The sequence below is a fragment of the Garra rufa genome, chromosome 5 (assembly GCF_049309525.1).
Source record: "Garra rufa chromosome 5, GarRuf1.0, whole genome shotgun sequence".
Classification (NCBI taxonomy): domain Eukaryota; kingdom Metazoa; phylum Chordata; class Actinopteri; order Cypriniformes; family Cyprinidae; genus Garra; species Garra rufa.
The window spans coordinates 28,748,654-28,774,633 of record NC_133365.1 but is presented as its reverse complement, the minus strand read 5'-3'; the positions used below and the strand labels follow the sequence as shown (position 1 = coordinate 28,774,633).

The window sequence follows — 25,980 nt, the reverse complement described above, 5'->3', positions numbered from 1 at the left end:
AACAGGTATATTACCTGAACTTCACGGACATAGCGAGTTACGAGGTGATGGTGGATAAGACTCCATTCTTGCGCTGCACGCGAAGCATCGAGACCGGCCAGCGTAAGTTCAACACCTGTTACACCGCCGGCGTTTGTTTGTTGCGAGCCCGCCAGAGGATCTCCATCCGCATGGTGTACGAGGACACCTCCATCTCCATGAGCAACCACACCACCTTCCTCGGCAGCATCCGTCTAGGGGACGCCCCGGCTGCTGGACACACCTGAGCATGCAGATGGACCCGATCAGACACACAGATCACGCTGATGAGCTCACAGACCACGCCCACTGAACTCAACTGAGCCAGTATGTCTCATTAGCCCCGCCCCAAGGACACGAATGAACGAACGGGCTCGTCTACATATCTGCCGAGTGTCGGGCAAATGTGACTATGTAGCATCACCAACACTGACAAAATGATCCAATTCTCTCTGAGCACTGAAACAGCCTCCATAATTCTTCAAACATTAGCAACAACATTCATCATATCACACAAATTAAATCAACAGACTGGCTTCCTGGTGAATAACCAAGATGCATTGTGTTTCAGCCATTCTAGCAGTTCTGGTTTGTGCGACTGGATGAGCTCAGCGCCCTTACAGCTGCTGTGTGTATGTGGTATCCGGCACACGTGGCACAGGGAGGACGTGCACCTGCAATGATTGCAGTGACTGGAACTGCAAAAGGAGTGAGATACTCTATTCATTCAATGCACCGGTAGCAACCTGCTCAATCCATAACAGACACTCACTACAATAGATTCAACACCACGTAAATAGTGAACCTGTGTACTATTCTATTAAGCACTGATAATGGCAATGTATAAAACAGAATATCTATGTTCAGTTATCTCTAATGCAGTCAAGATACCCATTTCTAATATGAAGTCATGAAATGTACAGTTTTATGGTGTTTACCTGTGGGGAAAACCTAGTGTATGCATATGATGGCAGTAGTTCAGGCACTGAAATTGATGTTATTCCATGTTTTTTAGTGTCCTCTTTAACATCACCCTGAATATGCAATACAATACCATATGCCTCCTGTAGGGGACAGTAGTGCACTTCTATAGCAAATGTAGCACTGACAATTTTGATCAGAGGAGTCTGGCTGTGTTTGGAATAGAATACTGTACTACTGTTATTTTTACTGCAATATATAGTATGCATGCTGTATACTCGTGTATTACTAGTGTATATATATATATAGTTAAGGTCAAAAGTTTACATACACCTTGCAGAGTCTGCAAAATGTTAATTATTTTACCAAAATAAGTCGGATCATTCAGAATGCATGTTATTTTTTTTAGTACTGACCTGAATATAAAAGACATTTACATATAGTTCAAATAATAGTTGAATTTATAAAAATGACCCCATTCAGAAGTTTGCATACGCTTGATTTTAAATACTGTTGTTACCTCAATGATCCACAGCTGTTTTTTTGTTTAGTAATAGTTGTTTATGAGTCCCATGTTTGTCCTGAACAGTTAAACTGCCTCTGTTCTTCAGAAAAAATCATTCAGGTCCTACAAATTTGTTGGTTTTTCAGCATTTTTATGTATTTGAACCCTTTCCAACAATGACTGTATGATTTTGCGATCCATCTTTTCACACTGAGAACAACTGAGGGACAACTACTACAGAAAGTTCAGACACTCACTGATGCTCCAGAAGGAAACTGCAATGCATTAAGAGCCAGGGATGAAAACTTTTGAAAAGAATGAAGATGTGTACATTTTTCTTATCATATTTTTTCATTTAGTACTGCTCTTCAGAAGCTACAGAAGATGCTTACATGTTTCCCAGAAGACAAAATATGTTAAATTTACCCTGATCTTTAAATTAAAACATTTTCACCCCCGGCTCTTAATGCATTGTGTTTCCTTCTGGAGCATCAGTGAGCGTTTGAACCTTCTGTAATAGTTGCATTTGAGTCCCTCAGTTGTTCTCAGTGTGAAAAGAAGAATCTCAAAATCATGCAGTCATTGTTGGAAAGGGTTCAAATACACAAAAATGCTGAAAAACCAAAGAATTTGTGGGACCTGAAGGATTTTTCTGAAGAAAAGCAGGCAGTTTAACTGTTTGGGATAAACAAGCGACTTATAAACTGTCACTAAACGAAACAAACAAAAAACAGCTGTGGATCATTCGGGTAACAATACAGTATTAAGAATCAAGTGTATGTAAACTTTTGAACAGGGTCATTTTTTATAAATTCAACTATTATTTTCTCTTGTGGACTATATGTAAACGTCTATATGTAAATGCATTTTGTACGAAAATAATTAACATTTCGCAAGGTGTATGTAAACTTTTGACATCAACTGTATATACTGTTGATTACACTACTGTTTAGAAGTTTGGGTCAGTAAGATTTTGTAGGATAGTTCACCCAAAAATGAAAATTCTGTCATTAATTACTCACCCTCATGTGGTTCATTTATCTTCAGAACACAAATTAAGATATTTTCGATCAAATTTGAGAGCTTTCTGACCCTGCATAGACAGCAACACAACTGACATGTTCAAGGCCCAGAAAGGTTGTAAGAACATCGTTAAAATAGTCCATGTGACATTTAATGATTTATGAAGCACATCTAGGAACAGCTCAGTTGCATTGTTGTCTATGCAGGGTCAGAAAGCTCTCAAATTTTTAATCAAGAATATCTTAATATTCAATACATTGATTATAAGTATTTTTGGGCACCAACTGATTTTCAGCCTGTTAGAATCATTTGACACTGGAGACTGGTGTCAAAATTCAGCTTTGAATAAATTACATTTTTTAAATATAGTCAACTAGGAAATAGTTATTTAAAATGAAAATATATTTTTAAAATACTGTTTTGTACTGTATTTTGATTAAATCAGCAGCCTTGGTGAGCAGAAGACCCCAAACTTTTGAACAGTAGCGCATATGTTGAATACTATATCCCACAATGCAAATTTCACAGATTTCCTCATAACTACAGACAGTTCTACACAAAATTTGATTTTTAAAAATCCTATTAAACATATAACTCACTGAATTGAGCATGCAACTTGAAGTACAATGTAGAATACTACTGAAACACAGCATTTCTTTGTCTATTCTGTTGCATATACCCGTTTTAAAAACAGTAGGCAGTATTCAGTATATACTGCATAGTATACAGTAAGCTAGTATTTGTTTCCAAACATTTGAGCCTGTATTTCACTCCAACACATACTGATGTAAATCACAGCATCATGAATCAGCCCTTGAGATTTCTCCAGCGCCTGACTGACAGCTCAGGATTGTGGATCTGAATGGGTTTTAGAGAAAAACTGAATTATGCGTGTAGTTCAGTTAATAGGAATCAGATCCCAGATCCTCACAGTGAGAACAAACTGCGTTATTGTGTGTTCAAAGGTCTTGGAATAAACAGAACCATGGGAATTATCTGGAACCTTCTGAAGAGAGCTGGTAATCTGGCCTCAGGTTTCCTCTGCATGTTCCCTCTGTCTCCACACGGAAATGTAAAAAAACAGAAGAGTCTGAATGTCATTGTGTCCTGATAGATTTGCTGTTTATATCTCTTTTTCTTCTCTTAAACATCACATCCGACGACAGCTTGTTTTAGTGTTTTGTTTCTGGTGTGTGTATGCGTTTTTAGATACGAGTGTCTTTGTAGGTAAGTGAATTGTATACTGTATGTAGTCCTGTTTTACTGAAGATAATGTATATTTGTAAACTATACAGGGACTGTATATATGTACATAAGATATTTTGCTCTTTTGTAAAGTTTTTTTAATGTCCTATTAAATTTTGTTTTTAAAGTGTGCTTCAGTTTCATGTGTTCTCACAGTGCGAACTGCAGTTGGTGTGCACTGCCACCTAGTGTTCAATAATAATAATAATAAAAAACTCAGACATATAATTCAAATATGATCCTCAGCATATGATTGTACTCATATATAGATTCTTGTGGCCTAATTTAATCAGATCTAAAAACTATGACTGTATTTGCACACATATGTGGCTGACATGTTGATTCAAGCTCTCAGTGGAGAAACCAAACCAGTTTCACTAAACATACATCGGCTTCATTGCTGTTCCACACTGTCTAGAACAGAACCGTCCTTTCTGCCTGTGTGTATTCAGTGTTAAGTGGTCTGGAGGGTGGCGTAATGGCTAATAACACCTTACAATGTCATTCTTTCACAAACATGAAGGTTTCGTCACCTCTGTTTCCACATTCCTCTGTCTTACTGTCTACATTGTACACACAAACAAATGCAAAAGACAGGATACACTCTTGGTGCTAAGCTTTTGTCTAAAATCTCAGGACAATTACGTCAAAGAGCACGAAACAGAAAGCAAAGGGCTCGTCCATTACAGACCCCCTGAAGGCTTCAAACAGGTGACCTCTATACAGAAGGGTTTCTAGGTGAGACTCCATCCTGCATCTCACACCTCACCGTCCGCAGCTCTTTCATGTTTCTGTTATTCCTCGCGACAAAAGATTGCTAAAGTCCTGTATATGATGAATATGATTTGCTATTGCTAACCAGGCTCTCTTCTCTCATGTCTCATACTAGATTTCTAAACCTCTATAGAAATGTGGAGAACATACCATAACAATTCTTAAATAACAATACATTCAAAAATATTAAGTGATTAAATGGCATTTGGGAGGGAACATCTTCCTCAAACCATATGGTTGTTGGTTTCTCATCACGTTTCATAATGTGAATTTAATGCTGTAAGTTTATTCTGGCATATTCAGGAAAAAAAAAGGTACAAAAGCAGTCACTGAGGTGGTACCTCTTCAGAAGGTACACATTTGTACCTAAAAATTCAATACTGGTATCTTAAAGGTACATCAGTCCACCATATTGGTGGCACGGAACATAAACAATGCCACTGAACCAAACGAAACATGTTTTGCTGCTGAAAATGTTCAATTATTGTCATGTTTTAGGCTGTATTAATCAGTCGGACCTGGAAAACATTTGAAGTACTATAGACTGGCAAAAGTTATAACAAATCAAGGAGAAGAGTGCAAAAAACTGAGAAACAGAAGGTGTTTGTGATTGGCCACAGGTCAGGTAGGTGAAATATTAGGCTAATATAACAATGAATACTGCTCGCATTTATCTTTAACACCTATTAACTTTAGTTTGTCAAACTACTGTGGCCTTTCTTACTTAGTAAGTCCTCCTCTATATGATTTAGCAGCTTCAACATGGTTTAGACAGCGGGTATTCAGTAACCGTACAATCCATGCTGTTGCTTACATTCGAGTATCACCAATATGGCTGTGCATCTGGGTAACTGACCAAACCGTGATTATTAGTACCTACATATTAGTGTCTAAAAGATACTATCACTGTGACAGATTTTGCACCCTTTTTTTCTGAGAGTGTGTAAATGTATGCATGTATTGTACTGAAAATCTGGGATCTCAACAGGTCAACTAAAGGTCAGATTTAACTGAAAGTGTCTATGTCTATCTCCCAGTCTCTTTAAAAAGCACAGCCCAGTGCACTACAGCGAAGAAATATACACACGCGTTTCGTTTACTTATGAACCTTAGAGAACTTGGTTCGTTGGTTTGTTTATTGATGCAATGGTGTCGCTTATTTACAGCACACAATGCTCATAAAACCTGATGATTAGGCCTCCGATTATGGCAGGATTTGTTGATCGGATTAGCAGCCCTGCAAGGCATTTGTATTATTCGGACTCCATTAAAGAAAGGAGAACTGGTTTGTTTGATCCTAATCCCAACTAATTCATGCACTCGCCTGCACATCAATTAAAATTCCAGATGCAGTTTCGGCGGCTGATGGCCCATTGCTAGATCAATAAGCAGTCTATTCGTGATTCTGGTTTGTCCCGACACATTTCAGCGGACTGTATTCAAGGACGAGTCGTATCAAAGAGAAGCTTTTCTCGCCTTTTCGTAGAGTGGCCGAGCTGCCTGCTCGCAAAGGTGAGGGACATGTTATTTCTGATTGTCTCGGTGAGTATGCCCGCTTTGGAACCTGTGAATGTTCACACCTATGTGATGATCAGACTAGAGTGATTAGCACTGTCTCCGTGCCGCCATTCACATGCGCCAGGCTGCATTCCGCCACTGAGGCACATTCAGCTCAACTGAATAAGCATCGGTTGATCATACGATTAAATATATATGTGTGTTTATTGAGCAGTTTTAGTCAATTTACACTATTTAGTGCGTGTATATGTATTCACTCAATAGTAAACAATCAAATCAAGCTTTGTTTTGAAAAATGAAAAAGAAGGGCTCGTCCGGGATTTGAACCCGGGACCTCTCGCACCCTAAGCGAGAATCATACCCCTAGACCAACGAGCCGCGCTGTTTTCATGTGGCGGGAAAACACGTATTTAATGGCCACAGACCACAAGTAAGAAACGCTGTGTTTAGATTGATCTTAGTCTTCTTTTTAATATATAAACTTAACAAATTACTATTTGACGCAGGTTTCGTTTAAAGCGGTGCAACAGTGTAAAATTGTGGGCTTTGTTAATCCCCAAACAGCCGATATCTGAGCATTGGGAATACTGTAACTTAGTACTGGTAAATTTTGCTTAGAATAAAGCTGAATTTTGGATCATTGTCTTTTACTGCCTTCGGCAGCTTTTGCCACAGTGTGACCTACTGCTGTTTTGAGATGTTTGCGCTTGTAGGGCTTGAGGAACGAGAAATCCGGCTTATCTTTGGGGAAAAGCCGAATCAAACAGATTTTAATGTAAATGAACGGGTTGTTGATCCCGTTTGGACAGAAATCTTCAAAAGGCTAAACCCCAATTGTTTCCTTTGGGAAGGCGCACACCCTGAAAAGCTGAGCTTCACGGATGAGTCTGTTGCTAATGGCTTTTATACCCTCAACCTGGACAAATCTGTTAAAACGTTGTTTGCTCACCAGGATACATGCGCAAAGGAAAATAACAACAAACAAACCATTAAGTCTCTCATGAGAATTAATAAAAACAGTGTTTGCTTGGTCGACTGGCAAGAGTAACGTTAGATAAGAACATGGCTGATTGTTTTGATCTGCTTTATTAGCAACACTTTAGTAAGCTTTGATACACTTTAAATTAGCTGCAAAGACTTGGTGTATGCTGTAGTAGGTAATCTCTCCGCGGGCTTCTTGAATATGAATCTTAAAGACCGCCCACATGCGAAGGGGCGGGTCGAGCCCCATAGCTGAACTATGAAAGAGAGAGAGCTTCACTGTGACTCCGACACATTTTGAGCTCATCAGGTAGTTCGGTGCGCATCTTAAACGCTGGGAAAGACATCAAACCGGAATTCACTAGGATTTCTAAACGGCATAAGAACAAAATGACAGCATACGGGAATTTTCTGCTGTTTTTCGTCATGTCTTCGAGCATGATTTATCCATGCACAGGAATATCATGGCTGTAAGTATTCATTTATATGGGTAGCAATATGGACCAATGGGATAAACTAAATTAAGTTTTTGTGAGGTTTCACAAAAGAAAATCAGCTAATTTATTCTAGCTCTGAATGTCACATTGATTCGAGAACCGAAAAAGCTCGATTCGATTCTGGATTAATCATTATGAATTATTTAGTTCGGTTTAACTTTGAAAAGTTACATTCAGTGGAACATGATCAATTATTTTAACAGATTTTTGTCGATTACCTTGTTGAAAACATTCCGAGTCATGTTAGTAATTTAGCGTTATTGAATAAAATTAAGTTAGATGTATGTTTGGGATATTTGCGACAGACTGGCTCAACTAGGGTGTTTGTGTTCACAGTGGTTTAACGATAAACGGAAGCTCGGTCGGGTGGAATCAGACCTATCACTGTAAACTCCTGGACGGACTCGTGCCAGATCAGCTTCAGCTCTGCAAACGGAATCTCGAGCTCATGCACAGCATCGTGCACGCGGCCAAACTCACCAAAAGCGCGTGCCAGAGCACCTTCAGCGACATGCGCTGGAACTGCACGTCCATCGAGAGCGCCCCTCACTTCACCCCGGACCTGGCCAAAGGTGAATACATATATAGACAACCTGTAATATATAGCCTGCTCGCTGTTTCTTCTCGTTATAGTGGATAATGAACAGAAGTCTCACCCATAGTCTTACTTATGCATTAAAGAAAAAGTTGGATTGGCCAACATCCACCCTACTTTTTAGATAGTATCAGCTGTGTAAAAAACAGTGATTAATTTTATTTTTAAAGAATGGTATACATTTGCAAACTCTGGGCGTTCTAACAGTGATATCTCTGCGCAGGGACCCGTGAGGCAGCGTTTGTGTTCTCTCTGGCCGCTGCAGTGGTCAGTCATGCCATTGCCCGTGCCTGTGCTTCCGGAGAGCTCCCCAGTTGTTCCTGTGCGCCGGCGCCCTCAGAGCAGGCGGCCCCAGACTTCCGCTGGGGTGGGTGCGGAGATAACGTTCGCTACGGCCTGCAAATGGGCTCGGCTTTCTCAGACGCACCCATGAGGAACCGGCGCTCAGGACCTCAGGCCTTTAGACTCATGCAGTTACACAACACTGCAGTGGGAAGACAGGTAACCTCAGCTACATGCTCAATTTTCATTTAGCAATTACCAATCTATGGTGAAAATATCTGTACAAATAAACTTTGTTTTGTTGTTTTTTGCATAGGCACTCATGGATGCTCTAGAGATGAAGTGCAAATGTCACGGTGTTTCTGGCTCATGCTCTGTGAAGACCTGCTGGAAGGGTCTTCAAGACATAAACAGCATCTCAGCCGACCTCAAGTCTAAATACCTGTCTGCCACCAAGGTCATTCCACGCCAGATCGGCACCCGCCGACAGCTAGTCCCCCGTGAGATGGAGGTCAGGCCGGTCGGAGAGAATGAACTTGTCTATCTGGTCAGCTCGTCCGATTACTGCTTGCAGAACGCCAAGCAGGGGTCATTCGGAACCATAGACAGGTGAGATACGCATCGTCAGTCAGATTATTGATCACTGATGAGTTGAGAAGGAGCAATCAGTTCACAGTCACTGTAATGAATGAGAGACTATCACAGATCTGACAGATGGGACAGAGCACAAAGAGAAGAAGCACATGAATAGAACTGGTTAAACATTATCACACACAGAGACACAAATACTGATTCTCACAAAGTTATTTGCCAGTATTAAAATACATTATATGTGAATAATTTTCTGTTTCGTCTCTGCAGGCAATGTAACAAGACTGCGACGGGCAGTGAGAGCTGTGGACTCATGTGTTGTGGAAGAGGGTATAATGCCTATACGGAGGTAGTGGTGGAGCGCTGCCAGTGTAAATATCACTGGTGCTGTTACGTGTCCTGCAAAACTTGCCATCGCACTGTTGAGAGATACGTCTGCAAGTGACAAAACACCTTATGGACTCTTCGGCGACAGAGAGGCACGGTGCAGTGCTGAGTGAATGCGTATGATCTTTTTAGAGCCATAAGTGAGTGGATAATCCTCTTGGAGTGCTGTAAGGATGGCATGAAAGTGAAGAAAGAAGAGCCGGAGTTGAGGAATACGGGATGGTGAAAGAGATAATGAATGGCTGTAAACAAAGAACCCTGCGGTGAGGCCCTCAAGGCACCCTGTGGAAAAGCAGAGTGATAAGTAGTGGCCGCTCACAGCAAAACTCCTCAGCTCCGGGACAGAGAAAGAGACTTGGGGGAGGGTAGAACTGTGCTGGGAAAGAGTTACTTTACTCTGTTCAGATCTGTTTTGGTCAGATGAATTTCATAGGTTAAACAGTAGCAAGAGATGCAAATCAAACTTTTAGTTTGGTTGACTTCAGAAGTTTTATGCACTCAGTATTGATTATGAAGAGTTTGATGACGCAATTGTATTCATGAAACGAAAGATGAAGGCCATGCCTTTCATCCTGGGAAAACTTGTACATTTTCTGTAAAAATTGAAATTTGTATTTATTTTATTAAAAATATTTAATGTGAAATTTGTATTTATTTTTCATCATTTAACAGTTTAAGGATTAGTTGGCCCAAAAATGGTCCATTTTCTGATATTCTGTAGAATGTTGGTAAACAAACAGTATTGGCACCTATCGACTTCCACTGTATAGATAAGAAACACAGACATTTCTCAAAATATCTTCCTTTATGCTCCACAAAAAAGAAAGTCATACCAGTTTGGAACAATATGACTGTGAGTGTATATAATGACAGAAATTAAATTTTTTTTTTTTGTAAACTTTTTGCTTCCAGTCAGTCTAAAGCAGATTTGAGAAGAATCAGAATCTGATCCGCATTTTATAGCAGTTCCATATGTGAACGTGAGCATGTTTTCTCTGATCTCTCATCAACATTCCTCCACATCAACATTCCTCCACATCAGAGACATTTTCAGGATATCAGTGCTATAGAGAGATTTAAAACCCAGATAGTGTGCATTCAACAGATGCGATGGGAGAAAGAGACAGAGGGCTAACCTGTTCTGCAGTTCCTTTTGTCCTTTGATTTGCCTGATTTTTATCTGGGCATTGTTACAGAAAGACAAAGGCACACACAGACTTCTGGGCTCATTACAGGACCGGGCTGAGCCTCGGAGGGGGTTTAGGTTTGCTCAACAGCTTATACTTAACACTCTTTAAATTTTATATTAAAGATCCTTGTTAATATAAAACACACACTGACAGAGAAAAATGTTAAGTGATATTTTACGAAAGGTTATCAGAAGACTTTAATCACAAGGATTTTATCAGCCACAGGAAGCAATAGACAGCAGAAAGGCGTGTGAGCTGCTTTTGATATCTGAAGTAGTATAATGCCACTTCTTGCTCTGTCTAAAAATATCGATCTGTCTTTCCGACATGAGATTATGCTCTCTTCTTCCTTGTTGACTGTGCACCTAGTGTGAATCTCTGTGGAATGCGGCTCTTCATTCAACCGGGTGCCGTGTATTGTTTACTGAGAGTATAACACCACACTCCCACACAATGAGTATTTACACACACAGTCTGAGGAAGAGTTTATTAGTGCGTGGCTGTTTGCTGAGTGACTGTTTGTGAAAACAGATGCAGGACAATCCCGCCGATCTCTGCTGACAGACTCATCCAAACCTCTTTTTCACACACACATTTGTTTTTCGGTCACAGTGGGAACTTTATATTGACTTCTGTCGGTTTCATACTCAGATGATGAATTGTTTTTTCTTATGGTGACCTTCGGATGGTCTTCACAATGTAGGTGGCTTCAGTTCTTACTATCAGCTTGAGCCACACACAGACAAAATCTTTTTTTAAACATCGACCTAGGCCATAAACCTTCCCTTTTCAAAAATGTTTTGGTTGATGTATCATGAAAAACTTTTTCTGCATCCAAGTGCTATAATCGGGTCTTCAATGTATCTACCAGCCCAGAAAACCTAAAAAAGGACAACCCAGTAACTTTTTGGTAAGCCTTTTTCTGCAAGCATTGAAAAAAAAAAAAAAAACGAGTATGTCATATTTCATAGTGACATTAAAAGGGGATTAATATTACCGACTTAATATGCACGTTTTCACCCACGGTGCCGCCATTTTGTTTTTGTAAGCGACAATGGTGTATCAGTTCTAACGTCATGTCGAAAGTTCAAGCAAAGCATGCTAACTTTTCTGTCGCTCGCTGCACAGACAAGCACAGAACACTATTTAGGGTATGTTTACACTTGTCATGTTTGGTTCGATTAAAACAAACTTTGGTGCAATTGCTCTGTTAGTGCAGTTCATTTGAGTAAGTGTGAACACTGCCATCCGAACCCTGGTGTGCAGCAAGCAAGCAGACTGAGTCCGCTAATAAGATGGGTTTCGGTAGGCTTCCTAACAAATTCTGGTGCGGTTCGAATGAAATATGAATGCAACAAGGACCGAATACTTCTAAACGAACCAAAAACAGTATGTAATGACAAGATGTGGCGCTAGGTGACATGATTTTATGAAGAAAACAAGCGGTGAATCCAAAACAAAATGAGCAGATGGCAAATGTGGAGCAATGAGGAGGTAAAGTGCATTTTATGAGCTCTTCGTGAGTTTGCAGGTGGTGAAAATAAAATCTAATGTACACGCAACAATTAGCATGCTTATGCTGTGTTCCAGACAACTCGAAATTAGGATTTGTCCCACCTCCTACTTGAAAAAAACCCGTCTGGAACACCGTTTGAAGTTGGATATCCAACCTGTAAAGTAGTCCAGCAGACGGCATAAGGTGAATTTGACCTAAAGCAGTGCTGAGTAGACCGATCAGTGAATAAGTACACCAATCGGTCTGTGCAGCAACAGTCGAACACACCTTTGTTTGGGGTGTTCAGTGAGTTCGGTAATAAAATATACGAACAATCAAATTGTGAATGTATCACTATGCCTATAGGTTCAGTATCTTTAGGTTCGCTGTAAAAAAAATGCGAGTGTGAACGCTAAGCAGACCAGGGCCTAATGTATCATTTTCCTTTTTGGACCAAATGAACCAAATGAACTGAGCAACAAGTGTGAACACACCCTTAGAGTCCCAGCCTCAGAGGAGACAACTGAGCAGTGGATTTATTGGTTTATTTATTGTATATTACACTGCTGCCACACAGATCTAATATAAACATGCAATTTCTTTCCCAGCTGTTTACCTCACAGAAATAAATGACTGTTTTTGTAACTTGTGTGTTTTTAACATAAACTTTGTGTATTTGACAGTTCAGGCACAATAAGACTTGAAAGAAAACATGCTGTGTGACAGCCACTTTCTGTGCTGGCGCTTCGGATGTGTGTGCTCAGAAAACCTTATATAAGAAGTTTAAACTAAAATGGTATAAAACGCCTGATTTCAGCGTGATAGACATGATAATCAAAACCAAACAGATGTTTTTTGTCATAGTATCTGAGGTACGAGCTGTAAAGGCACAGTACTATTCTGGAAAAGGGGGCGGGGAGCAGAAGCTCATTTGCATTTAAAGAGTCATGCATGAAAACAGCGTGCTTCTACTCAAAATAGGGGCACAATTGGTCTCCATTAATTAAAAAAATGAGTCTCTTTATTAAGCCCTTCTCCTCATGGCAGGGACGTAGTCCATTTGCTATTTGAGGTTTCCATTTGGGTTTTTTGGGTCGTGTATTTGAGTGTGTGTGGCACCTGTCATTTCTGCCCCCCATATTGCAAATGACAAAGCAAAGGGCACAAAAGGTTGTAAATCTCACAACATAGCTGGACACACACATGCACACACACATACTGAGAATAGATCTGCAAGTGACTCCAAATATGTGAAGAATCAACAGCCTGGCGTGACAAAAATAGACCTAAAAATCTTTTAAGCTACACAACATGTAGTAAAACTGGGTGGAAATGCTTGCTGTGTTTTTTTTTTTTTCAGTTCTCTTCAGATCGTGGCGTCTGCTGGTGTTTATTTGAATGTGGTTTGTCTGTGTTGGCTGTTATTCTATAGGGTGACAGTTGATGTATGTTGTATGTTCCAAGGGTAGAGATCAGGGTTAAAGGTCATGACTGGGTTAGGGTTAGTCCTCTACTATGAGGGGAATTTTCTTTTCGTGGCCGGAAAGACAAAATAACTCAGAGCCCATTAAACTGATTAAAGAATAGTATCTTTAACACACATATTAGAGAGTAGACATGATCTCACACCTGCTCAATGGCCTTTAGCTGCAGACAGAAACTCAAATGTGTGGCTAAGCATCAGATTAAGAAAAGACTGCATCAGGATCAGTGAACTGAATAAACACATTTGCTTTAGCCTAGAGAGAGTTCTCGTCTATCACTGTAACAGCTCTAGTGTGTCATGGTTTCTCAAAAGCTGATCATGCCAGAGGTTCAGTGATACAACACCATGGGAAAACGAGTCGAGTTTCCGCTTTGTCCTAACAAAGGCTCAGTCTTTGGTGTTAAAGCAGCCCTGGACTATGTTACTTCATAAAGTTTATTTGTCCTGCACAGTATGAATGATTCGGTTAAACACTCCCAGACTCATTTACTCCAGGCAAAATCATTAATATTAGCCAAACGTGCTAAATTGCCTTTATACACTCACACAAACAAATAATCCAGCACACTGTAATGCATGAAGTGACTGAGACCGCTGAGACAAATGGTTTCTGAATGCTAATGCTGTCACAGATCTGTGTTTATACTGGGTGTAAAGCTTTTTAAAATGAAAACTGAGTAGACCTGTGGGAGATCTGTGTTTTAAAGGTTCTTGGTTTTCCTGCTTTGAATTTTTTAAAATATAGTTTGGAATGGCCATGTTGACAGAAAAAGAGCAGGAGTTTTACATGCAAAACAGTTGTATGCACAAACTGAGAGGCAAAGCTTCTCTGAGTATTTTCACTGTGTAAAGTTAGCCTTTTGAAGGATAAAAAAGGCAAAATTATATACGCATGGTGTGGGAACTCATACCGTGTCAACATATACTGTCCAGTGAAAGACAAGAGACAGAAATTCAGAGTAGGAAAGCACATATTCTATTAGATAGAAGATAATATGGCTTTGACATTTTTAAGATATAAGAACAATTCCAAAAAAATTTTTTTTTTGTTTTAAGCATAAATCTTTTTTTTTTTTAAACACATTGGTTATTAGGGGATTAGCTCACTTCCAGAATAAACATTTCCTGATCATTTACTCACCCCAATGTCATTTAAGATGTTCATGTCTTTCTTTCTTCATTTAAAAAGAAATTAAGGTTTTAGAGGTAAACATTCATGGAATTTTCTCCATATAGTGGACTTCCGTGGTGGCCAATGGGTTGAAGGTCCAAATTGCAGTTTCAATGCAGCTTCAAGGGTCCTATCCAGCAAAACAATCAGTCATTTTCTAAAAATAAATAAATAAATAAATAAATTTGTATACTTTTTAACCACAAATGCTTGTCTTAGTATTAAGCCTGGTATTTAAAGTATTTGTAAATATATATATATATATATAAACATTAATCAATTAAGCATAGCTGTCTTGGTTTTTAAAATATTTGTAAATACATACATGTTTTACCTTTATATGCTATAATAAATAGTACACTGGTACACTCAAGAACATGATTAGAGATGCAACAGCGAAGAACAGTTAAAATGTAAGTGTTTAATGACAATTTAACCTTCAGATGAGGTCCACCAGAGTTTCTAAAGTGGTGATTAACCAAAATTAATTGTTCAAAGCTTTTTACAGTACTTTGGTATGCCCATTATAATGAATAAAAATAATGATGGCATTTAAAAAAAATTTTGTATAAAATAATGTTTTATATCGATCTTAAACCAAGCATTTTTTTCATGTCCCTGAGGCACTTCACAGAATTTGTATTTAGAAAATTATTAACAAAATGTGCATATGTGTCTGTGATTTTTGGCAATAATTAATAAATAAACAATAAGCATTTATTTGTGTTCTTCTCTTGTGAAATATATCTTTCTAAAAAACTCTGTATGAACTCAACCGTGTCACATTAACCATTCTATACCCATAATAATTTAGACTCTGCTCATATGTGACATAATTTACCAGGAATTACATCATTCAGGTCTTTTTAATAGTGGTTCAGAAAATGGTTAGTAGTATCATACATTTATTTATATTTTTAAAGGAATATTATAGTCAGGGAGGGTACTGTCAAGCTTAACAACTCAACCCTGTCACATAAAAATAAGATAGAAAATTATTTTATTTTGATCCATATCAATGGATATACAAAAAGTATATACAATGTACTTATTTTATCACTTCCATATTTGGTCTACTTTTCAAACTACATGAAGAGCAGTAGCCATTGTAAGAGAAAAACATCAAACCCTTCAAAAATATATGCATTTCTCATTGTCTGGTTGTAAACTTGCAACTGGGTTGAGTTATTTACTTCATTTATTAATCATTTTAATGAAAAAGCAAATATTTACTTACCAAAATCATGACAACTCACATTTTTGTTATGAATAGAATTTTTGATGTAATATGTCCACTTAAACTTTGACAAGCATCCTACATCAGACATTGCACCCACATTTGCAGCAGAAAGACAGTGTTGGCCATGCAGATATGTTGACTTAGAAATAAGGGGGCAATATGAAAACCGAAAATCAAAACTGAAGGCATTGTATCTCTTTAAATGTGTTACAGACTTCAACCCCCTGGCACACCTTGTCACATTAATATTTTTGAAAAAACATAGGGAAGACAAATAAGAATGAAAGCATTTCTTGCTAATTACTATCTGACATGTTAGGGAGTAAAACATTCAAATTGTGGTTTTAGTTAAACTATTAAATGAATTAAAACAAATTTTTACAAAAATAAAAAGACCATAGACACACAATTTGTGTATTTTTAGCTTCAGTCCTGTAAACATTTTAAATTTATGATAAATGTTACATTTGTTATCATTAAATTGTTTAGGGACACATACTAAATCAGGGACACATGAGCAGATGTTTGTTTTATAACAAGTTCTGTGTAAACCAATCCCATTTTGTCTGTTATGGATTGAGAAAAAAAGGTCTCTAAATCTGAAAAAAAAAAAAAACTGAAAACAATAAAAGGTTGTAAATGCCTGAGGTGAGAAAATATGATTTTTTGGAGGTCTGATATGTGGGATATTTAGAAAAAGAATCCTATGTATATTCTAAGCTGAAATGTTACCGAATTCCACGAATGACCCTTGTACATTTTGTCAAAAAGCTCTTAGGAACATCTTTTCTGTTTTGTTAAAAAAAAAAAAAAAAAAAAAAACCTCTGTCTATTAGTACAGTCATTCTTGAGACATGAGACAAAACATGTCCAGCAATTATAACTGCTATTAGTTTAATTAGTTCAATTAGTTGTAAATGTTATGGGGATTAATAATAGAATGTATTTAACACAATTATCCCCTTCAAATTAATTCTATCATTATTATGTGAAATCTATGACACTTATTGTCTTCTCACTACATCTAAAAAAGTGTGTCCACAGAGAAGGGTTTATTCATTCATATGCTATAAAATGGATAAAAAAAAAGTGTTTTAAATGATGAAAATGATGACCTTGTTTCATCAAAAACAACACTTAATATCTCATATCAAAGCAAGGTTGTTTTCAGTTAGGTTTCGAAGTTGTGTCCTCACTTTTTGTCAACACCGTCAGACATTAATTAAAATGTAATAAAATCAGGGAATATAATGGGCAGCTGTCACTCTAAAGGACCCCCTTGCCACAGTCCTCTTCTGCAGAGAACATCCATGTCACACAGGCTCTAAGTTTTATAGTTTTAGAATATTTTAATTCTAATGTTAATATTTCCTGTGTCACAACCATGATATGTCACCATCTTCCAATTTCTGAAGAAATTATTTGAAATATTTAGATTTTATTTTCCTGAAGCAGGTTATATTAGCCTCTAGCATCAACAGAAAAAAAAAGTCTACTACATGAACTCCATTTGTTTTGTGAAAGAAATGGCAAAACACTGTCAGATGTCACCACCGTAATATTTTGTTACAATGATAAATTAAAATACTTAAATGTGACTCTTGAAAAGAAGCTTCATAAACACTAACATACTCACTGTTTGTTGTGGTTGTTTTAATACAGTAACTAATTGATACAATTTGATAGTTAAAATGACTACAAATTCAGGTTTTGGTCACCACCATCAGATGTGTCACCTCCGTCAGATGAATATTTTGAGGATATTTCATTATGATATTTTATATTTCTTGTGGAACTGTTGGTCACATGTAAAAGTGTAATCTGTCTACTAACATGAGAATGTGTGTTGAAATGTTAAAAACATCTAGAAAGCTGTTAAAGATAAAGTTAAAATTATATTACACAGTCCAAGTTAAAAAACACAAGTTAAAAAAAAAAGTTGTATCAAAGCATAGCTCCATATATGATAGGCTATATAAATGTAGTTTCCATTGTCTTAGTAAAAAAGTTTTATTTTTTCAGTTTTGCACCCTGTTTTGTCCAACTTCTCAAGAATGACTGAGTAGCTAGTTACATAGATATCACATTCTTAAATTTGGTGTTTTTATTCAAAACTAAGAGATTTTGTCTAAAAATATTTTGATTATAGCTTTATTTACACAAAATGTATTTGTTAAAGTTACTCCAAGTTTTGTGAATGATTTAAAAATGATTTACATTTTTTATTTCAAAACTTAAAGTCGGTATTTTTTAAAATTCGGTATTTTTTATTTGTAAGTATATTTGTTTGTTTCTTATAGTTTGTTTGTTTACTTACTTACCTACTTGCCTCCTCTTTTAATGATGACGATGCCTGTTTGTTATTTAAAGAGGTTTAATAAAGGTTTTTTAACGCCACATTATAGCTAAAGAAAAGGACACTGGTGCAATGATCTCTGTTGACACCTACAGTGAGACGTCAGAACTGCAACTGCGCACCGACCGGAAACACAGAAACGGAACAAACGGAAGCCGAACTGGATCTTAAATACGCGTTGAGAAATGGCGGCTGTTGAAGACACAAACAGTACACAAAACCCCAGTGGTTCAGAGGCTCCGAAATTATCGGATTTACTGGACCGGGGCTGGAAGCTGTATGAAGAGGTGGACACCACAAACGAGCCGAGCAGCTCCAATCCAGTGCAGGTGAAAGTGAAGCGCGGTATCATGCAGCTGGAGGAGGCGACGAGGATGGTCAATCAGCTGAATCTTTTCAGGTCAGAGGAACACATGTACACACACTCAGACTAAACAAAACACACCGGCTGCAAACAAGGCGACACATTAAACCCCTTCTGTTATAATCAACGTAGCTGTCAAAACACTGCGAGCGAGCGACGCGTTGATAACGATGAGAACTTTATGTTTTGTCTAGTCATCAGCCATTTGAAACAGTTAATGTTTAAGACAGTAACGTACTGTAAAGGTCATACTTATTAATGCATATTAATTTCCTTCTTTTTTGTAGTCGTAATGAGGCATTGGAGGAAATCACCACGGCTGACCTGAAGTACCTACTGTTGCCGGCTCTTCTGGGAGCACTTACCATGAAACAGGTGAACCCCAGCAAGCGGCTGGAGCATGTGCAGGCGGCCCGCGTCTACTTCATGGACTTCCTCCGGAGGTGCAAGGACTATGACGTATGTAGTTTTCAGCTGCCCAGAGTTAGTGAGAACACAGCAGATACTCCTACTGAGGAGCAGACAGATCCATCAGTCCCCATGCCAGTGTCACAGCCAGACCTCATCGCCATGGCAACACAAAGACAAGCCAAAATAGAGAGGTGGGTTGGCACTGAATATTTGGTATCATGCCTGTATCTATCCATCATCCAGTGTCTAAGGGTACACCAATGAAACTTTATGAAATATACTTTTCAATTATTTTATATATACACTGGGATAAGATTTTTGAAATACAGTACTGTGAAAAAGTCTTAGGCTACTAGTATTTTCACCAACAAAAAATGTTTTAAAGTCAGTTATTTCTGTCTTTTGCTGTTGTGTATCAGTAGGAAATATCAGTTTACATTTCCAAACATTAATTTTGCTATTAATTGTAATAATCCAGTGAGATAAATTTTTCAGTGGGGTCAATTTTTTTATGTGCATATACAATTGTATGCAATTGAACAGAAAATGTTTTTAAAGAAGTCTCTTCTGATCACCAAGCATTCATTTATTTGAGTACAGCAAAAACTTTTACTAATTGAAATGACCGTTTTATATTTAAATATATTTTAAAATGTCATTTATTCCTGTGATTTCAGAGGTGAATTTTCTTGCGTCATTACTCCATTTACATGATCCTTCAGAAATCATTCTAATATTCTGATTTGCTGCTCAAAAACCTTTATTACCATGTGGAAAACAGCTGAGTAGAGTTTTTTCAGGTTTCTCTAAAGAATAGAGAGTTCAGAAAAACAGTATCTGAAATAGAAGTCTTTTGTAACAATATAAATCATCACTCTTGATCACTTTAAAGATTCAAGTATTAATTTCTTTAACTTCCTTCCCAATAAATAAATAGTGACTCCAAGCTTTTGAATGATACAGTGTATAATGTTGCAAAAACTTTTTTTTCAGATAAATGCTGATCTTTCTATTCATCAAAGAATCCTGAAAGTATTTACTTAACTGTTAATTATAAAATGTTTCTTGAACAGCAAATCAGCATGATTTCCATCCATGATCATGACACTGAAGACTGGAGAAAGCACAAAGCAGTTATTTTAAATAGTAAAAATATTTCACAATATTGCTGCTTTTGCTGTATTTTGGATCAAATAAATGCAGGCTTAGTGAGCAGAAGAGAATTCTTTAAAAAACATTACAAATCTTACTGTTAAAAAACTTTTGACTTGTAGTGTAATATTTGTAAAATATTTGTCTTTTACATTAGCTGTGCTAATGTTTGTGTAACGATCATATGTGGCATATTTACTCTGTAAGTTGTTTCCAGGTTTAACCAGCGTAAGGAGACAGAAGCCAAGCTGAGTGAGATCAGGGGGCTAGTTGAGTCTGGTTCAGCCGATGAAGAGGTGGTGAGAGATTTTTACCTGCTAAATGTGCGCAGGTGGGTCACAGTAGCACTTGAGGAGATCGACTCTATCAACCAGGAGATAGAGATTCTGAAACAGATGGAGCTTTTCAAACAGGTATTTGATTGCCGATTACCACATCAATTACATCTGTGTGTTTTTTTTTGTGCAAACAGTGTGATTGCATATATACAGCTCTACCTACATCTACCTCTGATTTACTGCAAAAAAAAGTGATTAATCATCATTTAAATAATATTATTGATAACTGTTTGTTTCTGTAGAGTGCCCCCCAGCCATCTCCACCTAAAAGACCACCCATGAAGCCATTTATCCTGACTAAGGATGCTGTGCAGGCAAAGTATGTGTGCATTTGGAGTGTGTCTGTGAAGTTCAGTGCTACCGAATTTGTTTTTGTCATCTTTTTTTTTTCTCTGAATGTATTGCAGAGTGTTTGGTGCAGGGTATCCCAGCCTTGCCACCATGACAGTGGACGATTGGTATGAGCAGCACCGGCGGAAAGGGTGTTTACCTGACCAGGGCATACCTCGCAGTACAGGTGCTTACATGCCTATTGAGTGCTTTTGCACAACATAAATTGTTTAGAATGTTTTAAATGATTATGTTCTGCAGTCTGACTTCAACGTAGTTTTTTTCCTCCACAGCAGATGGTGATGCAGAGGAAGATGAGAGAGCGGAAAGAGAGAGGAAGGAGGAGAACGATGATGAAGAGGCACTGCAGAAGGCACGTGACTGGGATGACTGGAAGGACACACACCGGAGAGGATATGGCAACCGCAAGAACATGGGCTGATCTGATTTCACTCAAACACACACACATGCACACGTATGCTCATCCCTTCAGTTCCCACAAATAAACCTTCCAATGCTGCCAATGTGACATGGACACAACAGAGAGTGGCGCTGTAGTAGTTAATTTGGTTACTTTGTTTTCTAAAGCGAGTTTGTGTATTCGATATTCTTTTATATGTCTCTATATAAATCTTAAATCTTGGTGAGCTTAAATGAGACACCTGAGCATCTATGGAGATAGATGTTTAGGCTTTTTTGCATCACTCCACATCCTCTTTCCTACATGATTAAAAGTTTGCCTTTTTGTGGATGTTGTTTTGAGTGCAGCATTTCAACAGAAACGTTTCCTCTAGTGTCAGCTTTTAGAGTCAAAATCAGCTGACTCACAAGGACATTGTCACCCACATAATTAAACCTCATGTGCTGTTTGATATGAAGCCAGTTAAGACTGCATGTTTAAGTATTAGCCGATATTGCTAGGCCTCGTTTGTCTGTGTTTCAGATGAGATACTTCAGTGGAAACGGTTCAGCACTTGAATGAATCTGACACTGTGGTTCAGAATTGCTAAAGAAACTATGTGGGACATTGAAACAAACTGTCAAGACTGCCTTTGTATTCTGAAATGTATTTATTATCTGGCAACTTTTCTTTTGGAAAACTCTTTGTGAGCTCAACTTCCAGTTCTTCAGTAAACATAAAGAGAAATCACCTATCATGCCCATTTCTTTATATCTGAATGTTACATGCAATCTGAGGTTTTGTGATTTAATATAAAACATTTTAAAATTTATTATCAGCATAATTTGAGAGACACTGAATTGAAAAATGAACTATATTTATGATCATTTGGTGTGTTCTCTTGATTTAAAAACAGCAATCGACTTCACAAGTGCAAAAATTGGTCCAAAATGAAAACTTTTTTTTTTTTTTTTAAATGCCATTCATAATTAAATTGGGAATGCCTTTCTAAATTCCTGAATTTTAAATAAGGTGACAAACAGGGTGCAGAATTGCATTTGTATTTAATATAGGAAAGAATTAAACTTTTTACAGTGCATACATTAATTATCCTTAAACATGCTTACAGTTGATAATAGTGAACGTTTTTTTGTATAACTTCTTGTTCAAAATCCTAAAAAAAGATAACTGAATGTCTAAGGTTTTCTTTTTCTTACAAGTTCTTAAATTACAGGACATAGAAACATAAATACCACTTGACTATTATAATAAACAATGATTTGGCACAAATTAGCAACATTTAGGATAACTGAAATGTCACCCTGGAACACAAAACCAGTCATGGCTTGATGTATGGCTTGTTAGGATAGGACAATATTTGGCCGAGATACACATCTATTTGTGCAATAAAAACTAAATATTGAGAAAATCGCTATTAAAATTGTCCAAATGAAGGTCTTCGCAATGCATATTACTAATCAAAAATTAAGTGTTGATATATTTACGGTAGGAAATTTAGAAAATATCTTCATGGAACATGATCTTTACTTAATATCCTAATGATTTTGGACATAAAAGAAAAATCGCTAATTTTGACCCATACAAATACAAATATACCCATGCTACTTAAGACTGATTTTGTGGTCCAGGGTCACAAATACTTGAGCAACAAAATATATTTTAACCGATCAAATAATTACAAAATGAATCATTAAAGGTTGTTATCAGTGATTTCAAGCCCGAAACATAAAGTGTCAAATTTAGCTGACCTTTCTTCACGATCCGCTCGCTGCCTGCCCCATAAATTGGCTGTAAAAAAAACGCGTCTCTGTGGTCAGCCTAGGGTCCGAGATATGCCAAAAAAACAATCGGCGCTACCAACGATTCCACAGAAAAACAAACAGTGTTCCAACCAATCACCGTCAGGGGTTTGGTGTTGTGGACTTTTGCTCTGCCTCCCTCACATCCCTGCACCAGTAGGAAAGTCCACAACACCAACCCCCTGACGGTGATTGGTTGGAAGCGAGCGGATCATGAAGAAAGGTCAGCTGAATTTGACACTTTATTTTTCAGCCTAGAATCGCTGATACAACCTTTAACATTTAATAATGAACATTTAAGATGTAAACAAAACAAAAAAATTCTAGTATCGTAGACTTAATTGAGGTCGTGGAAATCCATGCTCTGAGGAACCGTATGCTGGTGCAGGAGAGTAGGACCCGTTATGTTTCTGTTGGAGTGATAAAGAGCAGAAGGATGATTTATCAGAAGAGAAGACCTTTGGCCACCCATAAGCTCATATCCTGAGTCTTATCTGAACACTGCCGCTAAATTGCTCAATTGCTGTATATAGTACCATAATATCCCCAGTGCTCTCTGACGCCATGGAAAAAACAAATAAATTCATAAACGTTTACTACTCTAATCCTGAAACTGAAATGTATAAATACATTTGAACCATACCAGGTCATCATATGTGTGTGAAGGGGCATGCGATCTGTAATCACTGTGGTAGTCTGCAGAAGGGCTGTGGTCTTCATAGGGGTTTCGGCTGGATGAATCTCTTGCATAAGGGTTGCTAACAACATGAGCCCGAACTCCACCATTGCTACAATCACACAAATGCACAACACAAAAATCACTGACATAGAATACAAAACATGGAGACCACGATTTTCACTTTTGATATTGGTATAAATATACATACAGACAATATATTTTGCCAGGGAATCTGTAGTAAAATCGTATGCACTCTTATTTTATTATTTTATGTAGAATTATGAACTACCTGTAGGGCTGCGCAGGACCTCCCATAGGAGGGTCACGCATCCCAGTATACATGCTGTGAAGACAATCAAAGGGACATGTAAGAGACAGATTCTACATGATTTAACAAATATTTAAATAAAGTCACCTTTATTTCTAAAGTGTTTTATCCACCATATTTTTCCCATAAGAGTGGGCCATTTGCCTGGCTTCTCTCTTTTAGCAATTTTTAGCTCGTTTTGCTGCTTGTTATTGCAAACTGGTGTGTCTCACCATATTATTTTTACATGTCATCTTATTTTTTTTTAAATTATTTCCCTACTGTGGCTAATAAAGCAGAAGTCTTGCACATTCCAGAAAGCTTAAGTCTTAAGTTGCTTCTGAGTTGAAAAATAAGGTGGATACAATACAGTTTGCAGAAAAACAGCAGAATCAATTATGGAAACTCAAATATGAAGACAAATCAAATTCTCTAAAAAGATGATAGTGTCAAAAAGTTGCAGAATGTGCAAAATGTTAATTATTTGACCAAAATAGGAAGGATTATACATGTTATTTTTTATGTAGTACTGACAGGAATAAGATATTTCACATACAAAAAGTTTACAAATAATCCACAAGAGAAAACAACAGCTGAATTTATAAAAATTCAAACATTTACATAATTCTTAGTTTGTTTGTTTTTCTGCATTTTTGTGTCAACCCTTTCCAACAATGACTGTATGATTTTGAGATCTATCTTTTCACACAGAGGACAACTGAGGGACTCATACGCAACTATTACAGAAAGTTCAAACGCTCACTGATGCTTCAGAAGGAAACATGCAGTAAGAGCCGGTTGATGAAAACTTTTTAAATTTGAAGATCAGGGTAAATTTAACTTATTTTGTCTTCTGGGAAACATGTAAGTATCTTCTGTAAAAAAAAAAAAGATATAAAATGAATTATATTTAGGCAAAATAAGAAAAATTTACACATTTTCAAAAGTTTTCACCCCCAGCTCTTAATGCATTGTGCTTCTCTTCCCTCTGAAGCATCAGTGAGTGTTTGAACCTTCTGTAATAGCTGCGTATGAGTCCCTCAGTTGTCCTCAGTTTGAAAAGATGGATCTTAAAATCATACAGTCATTGTTGGAAAGGGTTCAAATATACAAAAATGCTGAAAACCCACATCATTTGTGGGATGTGAAGGATTTTTCTAAAGAACAGTGGGCAGTTTAACTTTTCAGGACAAACAAGGGACTCATGAACAATTATCACTAAACAAACAAAAAAAACAGTTGTGGATCATTCAGTATTAAGTATTCAGTATTAAGAATCAAGCCTATGTAAACTCAGAATGGGATTATTTTTTTATAAATTTAACTATTATGTTCTCTTGTGGACTATATGTAAATAACTTTTATGCGAAATATCTTGTTCATCCCTCTTATTTTGGTAAAGTAATAAACATTTTGCAGATTCTGCAAGGTTAATGTAAACTTTTGATATCAGCTGTACATGCTAATTAATCACATGTCTGATAGTGTTTTGTCAGTGGAGAGAAATGAAGAATTTAGTTAACACTTAAAAATGCATTGTTTAATTGATCTACCATGATATGTCATACTGCCCACATACCTGTTTGGCTCACGAGGTCGTCCTTCGCTCATCCTGTCAACAGATGAACGCATACCACTGGATGGACTGATAAGTGATGCAGATAATTAAATAATAAAATACATAATTATACAGCAAATTAAGTACATAAACAATATTACAATCCAACCACTACAGTGATCAGTGGTTCAAACACATTCAGGATAAATTTCATTATATTTCAATTATTATTAGTAGGCCTGTTATAGATATATACAGATAACATTATGACAGTGCTAGCTGTAGTGAGATCTAAATATATTTATTAGGGACAGCTAACCAGGTTGATTCTATGACTCATCCAGGC

At 37.3% G+C, this 25,980-nt stretch overlaps 3 protein-coding genes and 1 non-coding gene across 5 annotated transcripts in view; 3 read left to right on the top strand and 1 right to left on the bottom strand.

Annotated features, from left to right (window-relative positions):
* Positions 1-3,839, top strand: part of eda (ectodysplasin A) — a 56,502-nt gene extending 52,663 nt beyond the window's left edge. The window contains exon 8 of the mRNA XM_073840609.1: positions 6-3,839. Within this exon, the coding sequence (XP_073696710.1) occupies positions 6-266 (261 nt within the window). The 3' untranslated portion in view covers positions 267-3,839. The remainder of the gene's footprint in view (positions 1-5) is intronic.
* A 2,471-nt stretch (positions 3,840-6,310) lies between these two features.
* Positions 6,311-6,382, bottom strand: trnap-agg (transfer RNA proline (anticodon AGG)). The gene has a single exon. It is a non-coding gene; the product is annotated as a tRNA-Pro (tRNA).
* An 862-nt stretch (positions 6,383-7,244) lies between these two features.
* On the top strand, positions 7,245-9,395 carry wnt11f2 (wnt 11, family member 2). Its single transcript, XM_073841378.1, is given in 6 exon segments — positions 7,245-7,286; positions 7,289-7,455; positions 7,819-8,054; positions 8,301-8,578; positions 8,676-8,968; positions 9,221-9,395. Coding segments are annotated over 6 exon segments (1,191 nt in total).
* A 9,046-nt stretch (positions 9,396-18,441) lies between these two features.
* igbp1 (immunoglobulin (CD79A) binding protein 1) lies at positions 18,442-22,020 on the top strand. 2 transcript variants are annotated; one of them, XM_073839651.1, is made up of 6 exons: positions 18,442-18,675; positions 18,927-19,241; positions 20,420-20,615; positions 20,783-20,859; positions 20,948-21,057; positions 21,167-22,020. In XM_073839651.1, exons 1-6 carry the CDS (start codon positions 18,461-18,463, stop codon positions 21,310-21,312), a joined length of 1,059 nt encoding a protein of 352 aa, XP_073695752.1. In that variant the 5' UTR covers positions 18,442-18,460; the 3' UTR covers positions 21,313-22,020. The 2 variants fall into 2 exon arrangements, with proteins under 2 accessions (XP_073695752.1, XP_073695751.1); XM_073839650.1 differs by having other exon boundaries at positions 21,164-22,020.
* The last annotated feature ends 3,960 nt before the right edge of the window (positions 22,021-25,980 follow it).

What these genes read in the sequence shown, in the direction of transcription:
- igbp1 (XM_073839650.1), top strand. Translation starts at nt 18,461, where the DNA reads ATGGCGGCTGTTGAAGACACAAACAGTACACAAAACCCCAGTGGTTCA. An exon ending in AGACAAGCCAAAATAGAGAG is followed by an intron (nt 19,242 to 20,419) that starts GTGGGTTGGCAC and finishes AGTTGTTTCCAG; the next exon opens with GTTTAACCAGCGTAAGGAGA. An exon ending in AAGGATGCTGTGCAGGCAAA is followed by an intron (nt 20,860 to 20,947) that starts GTATGTGTGCAT and finishes AATGTATTGCAG; the next exon opens with AGTGTTTGGTGCAGGGTATC.